Genomic DNA, 14,744 nt, shown 5'->3' with positions numbered 1-14,744 from the left:
CAGACTAGCTGAGCAGGACCTGCCTCTGCCCTCCAGCACAGGGTTTCAGGGATGTGCTGCCACAGCAAGCACTGTAAGCATGGAGCCATCTCCCCAGCACCTTCAACATTTCTTTAATTCTTAAATTCCTTAAGTACTTTTTCCTTCCTTCGTTTCTTTCCAAAGTACTTAGCTTAGCCCAACCTCTTTCCCTTAAACATGAAAATTTTGTTTTTCTCAAATTTACTTCTCCTTTCCTATTATATAAACTCCAAGATGACAAAGCACTTTTTCATTCAAGTCCTGTTATTTCCATTTAATTATAAAATTTAAGGGAAACAAACAAACAAAAGCAAAAAAAAAAGCAAGAAACCCCAGTGAGATGGCAAAGGCACTTGTCACCAAAGACTGAGTGAGTTGGGTCCCCAGAACCACATGGAGGCGAGAATTCTTTCCTGGAAATTGTCCTCTAACCCCCACAGGCTTCTAAAAGAGCCACATAGACATTTAGAATGACAGACAGCTGCTGAAGCCTTCCAGTGAGCACAGGCATCAAGAGCATTCAATTCCACTCTTTCTCCTCTTTTGTACATTGACTCAGTGTATCAGATACATTAGTTCACACCAAATCAAAAACTAAAGTCAACACAACTGGGATGTTTAATAACATAAACATAAAATGACACACACATTTCTTAATAAAAGATAACAATCATTTCTGGAAAAAATGCTTATCCAGCTAATTAGACCCAAAGACAATTCCACAAAACTTAACTGCTAGAACCATTAGGTGAAGGGTAGCGTGCAGTGCCTTCTGACAGTTTCATGTTAGGGCTTTAACATGTCATTTACGAAAGCCATGTTTGAGAAAGTACTCTTCCTAATGTTGGGGAAGGCAAGCACAATAAAAACAAATACTATTATGCTGTTCTACTAAAAGATGACTCTGGTGTACAGAGCTATCAAGAGCAGGGCTGATGAGAAGGCTCCCCAAGGAAAAGTGCTTAGTGCTAAGCCTTGGACTTGAGTCTGATGTCCTCGACTCAAAGGTCCTGCAGCTAAGTCCTTTGACCTCCCCATGTGCAGTAGGCACATGCCTTCTCTCCATGAATACCACTAAAAATGATTCAAAAGACAGTGAAACTGTCTACTAGAGTGAACTCGATTAACAAAGGAAACGTCAATAAACAGTAAATCAATGAACAACTCTATCAAGCAAAACTCAAATAAAAATTAAAGTGAACTATAATTCTTCATCTATCTATAGTGGTGAGTCCAGCATAAAGCCAAAAGGTGGTGAGACATAGCTGATGCCTTTCAATTCCTCAGAAAAATATCAAGTTATAATAACAGAACTAAAAAACAAATAAGACTCCATAACATTCAACAAATTCTACCTCCAGAAATGTACCCAAGGCAATAATGACATGCTTCCAAAGTTCTCGCTGTTACTATTCAGAAAAGAAATAAAACAATCTCCTGATACACAGGGAAACACAGTTGAGACTTTGTCTTCAAAGGGGAAAAATCCCAATGTAAGCAGAAGAGAAAGAAATACTAAAACACCTTACTCAAAATGAACAGGTATAACATTTAGTGGGATAATTTCATTTCCCTTTCATTTTCTAATTTAAATTTCCCTAATTTGCACTTGTTTCAAAATGAAAAACATTAAATTAATGGGTTTAGAAATTAATTTAATTTGGGTCTAAGACACATATACAAAGCAGAGGCAGCTGGGCCGAGGCAGCACACACCTTTAACACCAGGCAGAGGCAGGTGGATCTCTGTAAATTCAAGGCCAGCCTGGACAAGAGCTAGTTCCAGGAGACTTCCAAAGCTACAGAGAAACCCTCGAAAATCAAAACAAACAAAACTTCTTTTTTTGAGACAAGGTTTAGCTCGGAAGATAGCCTCAAATTAAAGTTCTGCCTGCCTCAGCCTGAGTGCTGGAGTTACAGCTATGTGCCGTGTCTTTTTAAAATGTAATTAAATGAGTGATGCAGGCCTTCAATCCTAGCAGAGGCAGGCAGATCTCGTGAATTCAAGGCCAGCCTGGTCTACCTAAAAGTGAGAGCTCCAGTACAGCTAGGGCTATTAGAGAGAACCTATCTTGAAAACCCAAAACTAGTTAGTCAGTCGGTCAATCAATCAATCAAAGGCCAACTATAGAGAGTCATTAGTATCAGGTATGACTTGTTAGTGAAATAAATTTTATTTGAAGTTAACAATTTACACTGCTTGGAAATTCTGGAAGGTAGTAGTGCTGGAATACTGAACTTAGCTATATATTGCCAGCTATATTTGGAAAGCTTTAATAATACTTTTTAAAACTACAATAAAAAAAACCTTCTCTTTAAATTCTTACCAGAACTTTGTGAATATATAACACAAATATGGGAAACTACTGTTTTAAATGTATTTTATTGACATCTGTGTATTAAAGGAAGAATCCTTTTAATTACTAGTATCTTATTTTTGTGTAAATTCCATTTTCTGGTGTCAAATCCCTTGAAGCCTAAATGTTTAAACCAATCCTTTTCCAACTGCTTAGAGCAAGGTATGTACACGGGCCTATCATAAACACAAAAACAGTTAAACTACAAAAAGGAAAAATTTATTTTTTTAGATTTATTTATTTATTATGTATACAACATTCTGCCTCGATGTATGCCCGCACGCCAGAGGAGGGTGTCAGATCTCAGTACAGATGGTTGTGAGCCACCATGTGGTTGCTGAGAATTGAACTCAGGACCTCTGGAAGAGCTGCCAGTGCTCTTAACCTCTGAGCCATCTCTCAGAAAAATTTTAAAATAACTAGGAGAAAGATACTGTATTACTGTACTGTTCCCATGAGCAACGTCTTGAATTCTTTTCCTCCCCTTCCTTCTGTTCTTGGTACTAGGGACCACCCTTGGGACTCCACGTTTGGCAAGAATTCTCACACAGAGATGCACTCCAACCCAAGGCCTTTAGTTTGCTGTAAATAGTGCATTTCCCCCACCTACTTCTTTATAAACCTAGTCCTCGGATTTCTACACGTTTCAAACCAGACACTTTAACAGTAAAGCCACACATAATGCCCTCCAGAACCCTCCTCCCTAAACCCAAGCATCTAGAACCCTCTTCCCTACATTTCTTTCCACTTATCAGTTTCCCACAAATGCATAAAATTCCTTAATTCTAGACCTTAGAGAAACATTTTACAAAATAAACTCACATAAATGTAAAAATAAGTTTTCAAAGTAATTTCCGATGATCTGCCCTAAACTATACCCCCAATTTATGCTTCATTTTGGAGAACCTCCTCTACAATTTCCAAAAATCCATCCTGCATTCATTTTTTTCACTTCAGAGTCAAGTGCAATTCCCTCACCAGGATTTTAGCCATTCAGCCCCAGTTTCTAATGCCAGGTCTTTTCCATTCCTAACCCCCATTTTCACCAAAATGCAGTCAATCCAAAACTTCTTTTCACTTGCTCAAGAAATGTGCCAGAAGATGCTTCTAGTAATGTATGGGGCTGGCAGGATAGGTAAGCAAGTAAAGGTGTTTGGTGTAGGAGGTTCTTCTGTTTGTGTGTTGCTTTCATGGTTGAATAAAGAGACTGCCTTGGCCTTTTGATAGGGCAGACTTAGATAGGCAGAGAAGACAGAACAGAATTCTGGGAAGAAGGGAAGTGTGGCAGACGCCATGAATCTCCGGCCTGAGATGGACTTAGGTTAGAATCTCTCGCGGTAAGCAATGACCTCATGGTGACATACAGATTATTAGAAATGGGTTGAATCAAGATGTGAGAGTTAGCCAATACGAGGCTAGAGCTAATGGTCAGGCAGTGATTTAATTAATACAATTTCTGTGTGGTTATTTCGGGGGGGGGTTAAACTAGCCGGGAGGCCAGGAGCTGGGCGTCCGGGACAAAAAGCAGGCCTGTGTCCTCCTACTACAGGTGTTTATGACCAAGCCTCTGCCCTCCACATGCACACTGTGGCACCTGCACACACCCCATCACACACACATAAAAATTTCTTAAAATGTCCACGTTTTACCCACACTACTGCTCTACTACCAGGTTTCAAGATCAAGTTATTATTATTAGCTTCACTAGTGAACTTGAACTAGTATCTCAAGGAATTACCTATGAAGAAACATTTTCATGAGATATTTCCTCCTACACTTCGATAGAGAAAAATACTTGGTTCAAGGATATAAAGTCATTTTACTAGAAAAAAACAAAGTTTTAAAGTTTTTTTTTAAAGCATTTAGACAGATATATAACATTGGCTATAGCACCTGGCTGATATTTAATGAGCAAGCACAGTATCTCCCACTCCTGTTTTTCCTCGAAGTGTCTCCTCTGGTAACTTCTTATAATATCATGTCAAAAACAAAGACACCCTTTGAATAAACTTTAGATTCAGAACCATCAAAGGATTTACAAAGCCATGAAGCTGGCTAAAAGAAAATAGTGAAATGGCACGTTATAACATTTTTGAGTTTTTAAAGTTTTGAAATATAATTTATATAACAAAACTGAATTCTAAGAATATACAATTCACTAGTTTTTAGAATACTGGACAACGGTGGGACTTTATAAAAATCTGGACAGTCACAATGGTGGCGCACATGTTATCCCAGAACTTCAGAGGCAGAGCCAAGCATGCTGCAAGCTCAAAAACTGTCTAGGCTGCAACTGTTACAAGCCAGCCAAAACTGCAAAGGGAAAAAAGGTATGCAGTTTTCAGTGCCCACAAGGTGGCTCACAACGGTCTTTAACTCCAGTCTCAGGTGCAGCTCACAAAGCAGGTAATCATCCATATCAATGAATGAATGAAGTGTGTTGGGTATATATGTGGAAGTCAAAAGTTAACATTACATGCCTTCCACCTTACTTCCAGAGAGCTTCCCTCTCACCCTGGAGCTCACTGGTTCAGCAAGGCTAGCTGTCTACAAAGTTTCAGAAATCCTCATGTTCCCACCTCCCCAGTGCTAGGGTTACAGGCATGCACTACCAAACCCAGCTTTTATGTGGGTCTTAGGAGCCACATTCAAGTCCTTATGATTGCATAGCAAACCCTTTATACTAAGGCAGGCACCTCCCCAGCCCAGACATTAATTTTTAAAAAATACCTTGCTTCCTAAGAGTTATATGGCTCCATGGTTAAGAGCACTTGCTGCTCTGGCAGAGGAACCAGGTTCAGTTCCCAGTACGTACATGGTGGCTCACAGCCACCTGTAATGCCAGTTCCAGGAAATCTAACGGGCCTCTGCCAGTACTGTGTACATGGCACAATACATACATGCAAGCAAAATACTTATACACATAAATCTACAAAAAACTTAAAAGACATGTATAATAATAATAATGTAGTAACACCCTATATAGGTAGGGTTTTATAATTTTGCTTCAGTTAAAAATTAATGTTGACCAAGAACAAGGAAAAGACAAAATGGAAACCTCATGATAACGTACAGAAAGACTTGAAGTCTTTCAGAGGGCAATGACAGGTTGCAAAGTTGGTAAGTCCTTCTCTAACACAATAGCAGACTTTAGAGAGGGATCACAACACCAGGGGAATAGCAAGGGATATAGCGAATCAGGTCTAAACACAATATAGCTTTGGGGTTTTTTTCTTTTACCATTATATATTTGCAATAATAGCACCAGGAATAAAATAACCCCCTACCTCACCCTAGTATCTCGTTCATGGAGACTTGTAAGTCTTACAGACTGGTGGAGTGGTTACTGCTAAGATTAACCAATACTTCAATACCTTTAGTATGAATCCACTCAGCGCAAATTCATCAGGAAATACCTACTTCCCCACCTCAAGCTGCCAGTTCAAATGCATTCACTTTCAAAGTAATAGGATAGAGAACTGAGGTTTGCTTGGGCTCCGTGTCTCCAGTTTTGTAATAAACCTGAGTGTGCTTGAACAATATTCAGACTATGCTGCTTATGTGAATGCCTCCTCCCCAAGATTATGCTTCTAACATATTTATTTTCAAAGAGCCAGAAGCAGCTTTGAACAAATATATTGTGAATATTAAGCTTTAAAACTAAAGGTTCACAAACAAAAATTATGCAGATAGTCATTACTAAATGACAAGCAGCAACCGGGAATTTATGTAGACGTGTGTAGTGGTTAATAAACACAGTAGAAGCAGACATGGGCCTTCGGGGTGAAAATCATCAGTGAATTAAAAAACAAATGTGTGTGATATGTGGAGTGTATGTGGAGGCCAGACAACTTTATGGACTTGGTTCACTCTTTTCAAATTTACTTAGCCTCCAGGGACTAAATCCCGATGACCAGACACTCAAGAGCAAGTACTTTCACTTGCTGAGCCATCCCGCAGACCCCAGTAAGGGTAACTTTCTGACCAAGATGACAACCAACACTAAAATCAATGCTGTACACATAGATGACGTTAGGACTTCTCAATCTACTGTCAAGTAGGCTTTTTAAAAATTCCTACTGGCAACCAGGGACTTCCTGCCTCTTCACCTACTCATTCATGTACAACTATCAACTCATTTTTTCTTTAAAGGTAAGATAAGTCTAGTCATTAACTGTCTACTGAACAAAAATATGTAATGCTTTAATTTAGTAGCCATTGATAAAATAAGCTTAAAACCTGAAGAGATTAGCATACTATTATGTTATTAACAACCACTGCGACAGTAAATACACTGTTGTGGCATTTCAATTGTATTTTAATAAATAAAGCTTGCTTGGGTTTCAGAGAGTAAATCAGCCACACACTGGTCAGTCTCAAAGCCAGGCAATGGTAACACACACCTTTAATCCCAGTAGCCACACTAGTTACTATAGAAACTGGGTGGTACACTCCTTTAATCCCAGTCCTAGAGAAGATTAAAAACCACAAGGACACAGTTCTCAGTCTCATTCTGAGATTCCTGGAAGCAGGACTGCCATTTCGAACTGAGATTGAGGTGAAAGCCAGTAGGTGGCTGCTTTGCTTTTTGGATCTTCAGATTGAACCCCAATTTCTCTCAAGTTTTCATTAGTCAATTTTAATATACTGCTTCAATACATAGCAAGTTTTACGACTCTAAAAAGACAGATCAGGTGCTAACGAACCACACTTTCCACTGTGATACTTACCTGTAACTGGTATGAATCTATGTATGTATATAAAGTTTAAGTTTTGTGGGGTTTTTTTCTTTTTGACACAGGATTTCTCTGTGCAACCCTAGGTATGTCCTGGAATTCACTTTGTAGAACAGGCTGGCCTCAAACTCAAGAGACTCACCTGCCTCTGGGATTAAAGGCATGAACCACCATGACCAGCCAAATTTCTTCTCTGGTCATTTTTATCCAAGTATCTATTAAGTCTGAAAATGATTCTGTGGAAACAGATGTTTTTTGGGGGGGGGGGAGCTACATTGAGTGTCAACTATTCTGCCCATCTAGGATTAGTGATTGCATGGATTATACCAAGATGCTCCAATTATCCAAACACAATTGAGAGCTTTCAAGAGGTAAATGGATAGTCCATTTTTAATGAGCCCAATGATCATTTATCCCTGATAAAAACAACCCTACTTTCCAATTCTTAACTGTTTCCCCGAGTTTCACTGCTTTTCAGACTAATGAGTGAGGGCTACATGGTAAGGGAAATAAACACACCAGTAAGAGCTTTAACTATAAAGCAAGGAATGTAATCTGCAAGCCACATAAATGCTTCAGGGTATATAATAAACTGTTATCAAGGTATATTTAAAATTAGATTTAAATGTGTACAGACCTACAATTTGTTTCTGGCTTTAAAGAAACAAAACCACAATATTGCCATCTTTCTATGATTAGGTATAGATTATCCCCAATTCTGTTTTACTGTATTTAGAAATCAAACCTTTTTTTTCTTTTTTTGTTCTTTAAGACAGGGCCTCTGTGTTGCTTTGGAACCTATCATGAAACCTGCTCTTGTTGATCAGGATGGCCTTGAACTCAGAGAAATCCACCTGCCTCTGCCTCCTGAGTGCTGGGATTAAAAGCATGCACCACCACCACCCAGCTGAAACATTTCTTTTACTCTTAAATTTATCTCTAAATCAATTTATTACTTATGTAGGTAACTTTTTCTAGAATAAAATACTTGACAAAAATGTTAAAGAGAAGCATATTTTTACCTCAAACATTAGGGATTGCTTGGAATGCTCAAAAAGCCAGCTTTCCTTCTTTACCATGAAAAGAAAACAGGGAACAGAAGCAAGCTGTAAAAGGATCCAACACCCCCCCAGGATAACAGCATCCTGCAGTCAGATAAAATAACAAACTAATAGTACCTATCCCTTCACACAATAAAAGCATTTTGAATTTTTTTTTAAGTCAGATCTCTCAAAAAAGAATGATTCACACTGCAGGTTAAAATAAAGGAATAGCCTCATCAGAGATCTAAATTCCACTGAACAATCATGACCAGCAATTACAGTGAGGAGAGGAAGGGGCAGCAAGCTCCCTACTTACCAGGATACTCAGGTAAGTGCCGAGTTAAGACCGACAGTAGAACATCGTAACAAATATTCACAGCTTAACTTGTCTGACTTTAAATATAAAATGAGCTTAACTTGTCTGACTTTAATATAAAATGAAGATTAAATTACTCATTTTTCCCTCACTGCAAAGCAGCACTGTATGCTGCTAAAACTCTCAGAAAGCCCTTTTTGTGGTCTGAGTTCAAACCCGTATTCCTTTTTCATTCAGAGCTTTTTCAACAGAGCTTCCGGCTGTAGCTGCATCAATGGTCCCCATGCTGTATGCCCAGTTTAAATTTCTTTTTTTTTATATTTATTTTATTTATTTATTATGTATACAATATTCTGTCTGTGTGTATGCCTGCAGGCCAGAAGAGGGCACCAGACCTCTTTACAGATGGTTGTGAGCCACCATGTGGTTGCCGGGAATTGAACTCAGGACCTTTGGTATAGCAGGCAATGCTCTTGACCACTGAGCCATCTCTCCAGCCCCCCCAGTTTAAATTTCTAACACATACTGAAACAGTTTGCTGTGGTCCTTCACATTTATGACTAAAGGAGTCATCAGAGTAGATGTGCACAGGAGCACACTCAACAAAGCTTATTGCAGTTTATCAGCCAACATGGATTCTCTGTAGAATTAGTTCGTGAGCATGTTTAAGAATATGCACAATAAGCAACATAAGTACAAACACAGACTCTGTCTTTATCATTAACAGGTGTCAGATTTCATCATTTGCTTGTCTCTGCTGAAAGTAAGACTTGGGTGAGGACAATGAGAAAAGGGACTTTTTAAAATTGAAAATAACTCATATTTTCATTTAAAAAATTGTTTTCTATATTATTTTTATACCTTAAAGATCTTAAAATTATAGATAAATGGGGAGGTCAGGATATGTTACTTTTTAAAGCCTAAGTTTATAATTAAAGGATTAAAAAAATCCTGTAACTTTCTACATCCTTAGTGCTGGGATTAAAAGCATGCGCCATCACTGCCTGGCTAAAAATTTCTGTAACTTTCCTTAACTTCAGAAACTTCAGGGAGCTGCAAAGATTGCTTGGAGGTTAAGAGCACTGGCTGCTCTTCCAGAGGTCCTGAGTTCAATTCTCAGCAACCAACGGTGGCTCACAACCATCTGTAATGAGATCTGGTGCCCTCTTCTGGCCTGCAAGCACACATGCAGGCAGAATACTATATATAATAAATAAACCTTAAAAAAAATAAACTTCAGCAAAATTTTAAACTTTTCACATTGAGGAGAAGCACATAGCAGAGCACAAAGTACTGGCCATAGTGGACCTGCCTTGGTCAACCTTTCTCAAGACTTAGCAGTGTGTCATCGAGAGAATAAAGCACCCAAATACCAAGTTTATGAGTGCCTTTGGTAACATCACCTCTCTTCTCTTCACCATCTATAAAGACAGACTTCCTTGACATCATTCCCAGTCTGTCCTTTTCCTTTTGACCCTCACCTCCCTTCTCTTGTTGCCTTAAAACTTCCTTTTCCTGCCCTTCCCTGAATATGCTATGCTCCATTCTCTCCTTTACAATTGATTTCAAGTAATACTGATGTTCTGTCTGTCTATACACCAGAGGCCCCTCCTTTTATCTAATAGAGACTAGGGTCTATGATGTGCCACTCCAACCGCCCAATCTCAGAAAGAGCCTACCTCCTTACCAAGACTAAAATCCTACGGTGTAGTATGCATAAACACATAGCCTGCCATTCAACAGTTCTAGTATATATACTGTTAGCCTCTCTCTTTCCATCACCCATAAAGCAGCCGTTTCCTCTAAATGCTCAAAACCAAACCACCAAAGACTCATATTTCCTTATCCATTCAACCCTAAACTTCAAATTCTATTACCCTTAAAAGGTTCAGTGGTCTAAATCTTTAATCTGTTGACCACTCCCTTGGTAGTCTACAAAGTTTATCAGATAAGCAAAGAGATCTACCTTCAAACCCTGGCTCTGCCATTAGTTTAGAAATGTGCCCTTGTGTGAATTATTATTTAACATATTTGAAAAATCAGCCTCTCCGAGGACAGCCTGATCTACAAAGTAAGTTCCAGGACAGCCAGGGCTATTACACAGAGAAATCCTGTCTCCAAAGAAAGAAAGAAAACCAACCTCTCTATATGTAGCTGTTTGTCTGTGCAAGGCTGCAGGAATATGTATCTGTTAAACTAGACATATGTAAAGTGCATGACAAGCCAAATATGCTATAGTAGGTATTTTCTTTCTCTCCCCTGCACCCTGGAATTTTTACCAGCACCCACCTGAGAGAGACTGTCCCTGTTTCGGCTACTTCTGACTCTAAATACTAGATGCCCGATTGCTTGCCAAAAACAGCCATGACTGTTCCACACAAGAGCAACTTAACCTATTTCAAAACCAAACCCATGTTGATCTCCGCTAAACATACTTTTGACGACTGACTTGTACTGCTAGCACCATCACTACCTCAGCATACAGAACACAGGGACAAAGGTGTTTACAAAACTACTAGACACCAAGGTCCATGAATTCCTTTGGCCCATATCCTTCCATGCCTCTCCCGAAATTACACCTGCCTTTCCACAAAGCACCACACTACTACAAGCTAAATTCAATCTTGCTATTGTACTACTTAAAATCTTCAGTGATTCCCACAGCCTAAACATGACATTCAAATGCATTCAACATAAAACATGGCCCTCTAAACTCCCGTCCTTACTTTCCGGCAGCTCCCAGAGTCAGACCACTTCTCACACCGCAGACCTGCTGCCCCTTCCAACTCTCTCTTTCTCTGAAACCCTGACACCGTTCCTTCTCCTTCTAAGTTCTCACTGACATCTCCTGGGCACCTGGCACACGCAGAGCCCAAAGGAAAAACTTAGCTAGAGTTCCATCAGATAGACCCCTAAGTGACAAAAGAGATTTTTCTCAGTGTTAAAGACACAACTGAACAAAGAACAGGCGAGCATGTTTAAAACAACACTAGATTTGGGAGAGTCGATACCACAAGGACCCAGTCAATAACGTTTTCTGAACAGGGAGAAAGAGTAGAGAAGTACTACAAATCAAAAAGGCAGAAGAACTAGGTTTTATTTTTGCAATTTAGCAGAAAGAATTGGCAGTGGAAACATATGCCTAACAAATTGGACTTCAAGTTCATAAAGACGAGGAATAAAAGGAAAATGAACACGAGAAAATGCTCATTATGCCATTTAAAAGGTCAAAATAGCATTTCCCCTTCTCAATGTGCAAACATCCCTAAGTTTGGTATTTCAAAGCAATTATTGCAGTTTCAGGCTATATCCGTTCTAAGCTTCAAACTCTATCATTCTTAGAAGGTTTAGCAGCCATTAAATCTTAATCTGTTGACCACTCTCCTGGTATTCTACAAAGCCTAAATGCAGACGTTAATGTTGCTACCTTAACAAAGTACTTGATACCACTTTCCACAATACCTCAAATCAAGATTGAATATTCCTGGCCTTTAAAAGCACACTAAAAATCCTTGTTCATTAAAAACACAAGTTAGTTTTCATCTTGGGAGGTGTGCCTGAAATCTTAACGACTGTGGCATTTGTGTAAGCTCCCATCTATCCAAGAACAGTTTGCCAGGCACCTGCTACCATGGGGGTGGGGGTGGGAAAAAGAACTGAAACACTGCCCTCCAAGAGGCAAATGTCCCAGGCAATGCCACAAAAATCAACGCTGAATTCTGGAATATCTGGAGCGTTAGTACCAATATTCTGGGAATCCAAATTCCAGAAATATTATTTGGCTATTTTGAAAATCACACCTAGTAAACTTCCTCAGTTCACTTTCTAACACCATGTGCCAGTGCTGCAGTCTGTGATGTACTCATCAGCTGAGGTACGGGTAGGGGGACGGGACAGTCTGTACAACAATAAATATTCTCAACTGTGGGATTAAGTGGACGGCCCCCTATTAGGGCACTACAAATCGAAAGGGGAGTAACACCTCAATCCTATTGCAAGTTCAGCCACAGAAATCTTACCGTGCGATGGAGCAAGTTCTGACACCACATCAACACATGTCAAACTATGACATCAGATTTCTTCAGTGCTGGTTTATCTTTAGTATTTGAAACGGGAAACATAACCGAACTCAACCCACAATATTTCCAGTCTGTAACTGCGTTTTAAAGCATCAATGGTCGTCTCCTCCTCCCAAACCCATTCAAGATAAATAAGACGGTATAGACTTTATGCTCCCAAAGCAGCACCTGGACGATCAGAGAGCTTTAAGGCGGCAGGCAGCTTTGTTCCCGGTTTTGGGGGGTTTTCACGTGTAAATGTTCCTGAAGAATGAAGTTGAGGACTAAGTACTCCGGGAGGAGAGTGCAGGGTGAGCAAGCCGAGATTCTCGCAGCCTTTCTCGCCGACTACGGCGGGGCAAATACTCTGCTCTCCCATTCAACTTTTCAGGTGTCACGTTGTTGAGAAAGGGTACGTTCCAGACTCGAGAGACTAAGGAACCACCTCTCTCTGCTTATTTGTGAGCGTGTCAGGCCAGGAGGCAGGAGGAGGGTAGACACCCTCTCGAACTCTCCGCCAGCAGGGATCAGAGTCCAGCGGCCGACGCGCGGCGGCCTGAGCAACAGGAGAGCGCAGGCGGCGGCGGCCGCCCCGGTCCCCCAACCCGCGGGAACTCCCGCCCCTAAGTCCGCCCTCCCACCCGCGCTCCGCTGCAACCCCTGGCGGGATCTCGGCCCCGCCGAGCCGATAGCCGGGCCGGGAGCACAAGGGCCACGTTGGAGGAGCCGGAGCCGGCGCAGGCCGGAAGGGGGCGAAGGGGACATGGCGGGGGAGGGGCGCGGGGTCAGCCCCCCACCGCGACCTCTCCTCAGCTTCAGGCCCGCCGCCCCGGAACCCCGGGCAGGAAGCGTCTCCGCCCCGACTCGGTGCTCGAAAAACCCTCGGGCAGCGGGAGAAGCGGCCCGCTTGGCCCGCAGCAGCCCTGCCCCGAGCACCCCTCACCTCCTGGTTGAAGGCGTTGACGGCGTCCATGTTCGTGTTGCGGCGGCTGCTCCGGGCCCGCCGGTCACATAGACCTCGCGCCGCGGCGGAGCAGGGCCGGGAGCCGGCAGGGCCTGGGGCGTGGGGGGGAGGAGGACGGTAGGCGACGAGCGGCGGAGGCCGAGGCCGAGCAGGAAGGGGCTGCGGCCGAGGCGGCGAGGCCGGGCCGGTCGAGCGCAGTCAGAAGCGGCGGGCCCCCGCTCAGTCCCGTGCGCCGGAGGAGGGAAGGGAGGTGGCGGCAGCACGGGGCTCCAACATGTCCGTTTGGCGGTGGCGGCTGCGCTCTGCGTCGCGCTGACACGGCCCCCCGCGCCCTCACGCACTGGCCCACACTGGCCGGGCCGGCTAGCGGGCGGGCCTCTCTGTCTCTCGCCTCTCTTTCGCCAGCAGGATGGCGGCAGCGACCCGAGTGCACGCCGCGCGGGGCACCCTGGGACAGCTCGGGCCTCCAAGCGCTTCCTGCGCGCGGCCCCGCCCCGCTGGCGCTTGCCTCCGCCCACGCCCCGCCCACACCGCGCGCCGGGGAACCAGCGTGTGACGGCGCTACGCCGGGCGCCTTCCCGCCGGTGGTGGCTGCGGTGAGCGTGGGTCTCTAGGGCTCGCCGGGTGCATTGTGTGTGGTGCATCGTGCCAGGGCAGGACTTCGCCCCGCTGCCACAACAAACAAAGCGCGGAGGGCGAACGTGTGCATTTTCCTAAACTCCCTGCTGCGACCTCACCCGTGACGGCGCTCACCCAACTGCCTGGGTTCCGGCTGTGTGCCCGCAAGGACACCCATGCGGACGTGCAGGAAGCCCTGAGCGGCCTCCGAGGGCTGGGCTCCCAAATCCCTGACGCAAATTTCCCTAAACCCGGTTGTTTCGTTCTCGGTAGAAGCGCTGCTCGGATCCACTTTCTTCGAGTTCTCACAGCCTGACCCAACGTGCTTGGTCGGGTGTGTGAAAAATGAAAGTTTTTTTTCTGTTGCAGAAACCTCACTTTAGTGGAGAGGGCAGACACAGGAGCGCATGATTATCAAAACAAGAGGACCTGACTCATCGGACTGGAAGTTCGGAAAGACTTCCCGGAGAAAATGACGAGTGAGATAAAAACAGAATTAGAGAAAGAAGGGACCCTCTGGGACATATGCGTTTTGTCACCTCCCCCTGGAGGACAACGTGCTGGAACTTAGGGAAAGCAACCGACCCTACACAGACCCGGTCCTATAGAGTTAGGATTTTGTTCCTAAGGGG

The 14,744-nt window shown here is 43.0% G+C and overlaps 1 protein-coding gene across 5 annotated transcripts in view; it reads right to left on the bottom strand.

Moving 5' to 3' along the window:
- The window catches only part of Scaf4 (SR-related CTD associated factor 4), a 61,555-nt gene extending 47,605 nt beyond the window's left edge, over positions 1-13,950 (bottom strand). For all 5 annotated transcript variants that reach the window (XM_041678482.1, XM_041678486.1, XM_041678485.1 and 2 more), the window contains exon 1: positions 13,474-13,950. In XM_041678482.1, the coding sequence (XP_041534416.1) occupies positions 13,474-13,503 (30 nt within the window). In that variant the 5' untranslated portion in view covers positions 13,504-13,950. The remainder of the gene's footprint in view (positions 1-13,473) is intronic.
- Between the last annotated feature and the right edge of the window lie 794 nt (positions 13,951-14,744).

This window comes from Microtus oregoni, unplaced genomic scaffold (assembly GCF_018167655.1).
Source record: "Microtus oregoni isolate MIOR12 unplaced genomic scaffold, Mior012 000030F_ref0000283, whole genome shotgun sequence".
Taxonomy (NCBI): domain Eukaryota; kingdom Metazoa; phylum Chordata; class Mammalia; order Rodentia; family Cricetidae; genus Microtus; species Microtus oregoni.
This window is presented reverse-complemented; position numbering and strand designations above follow the sequence as displayed.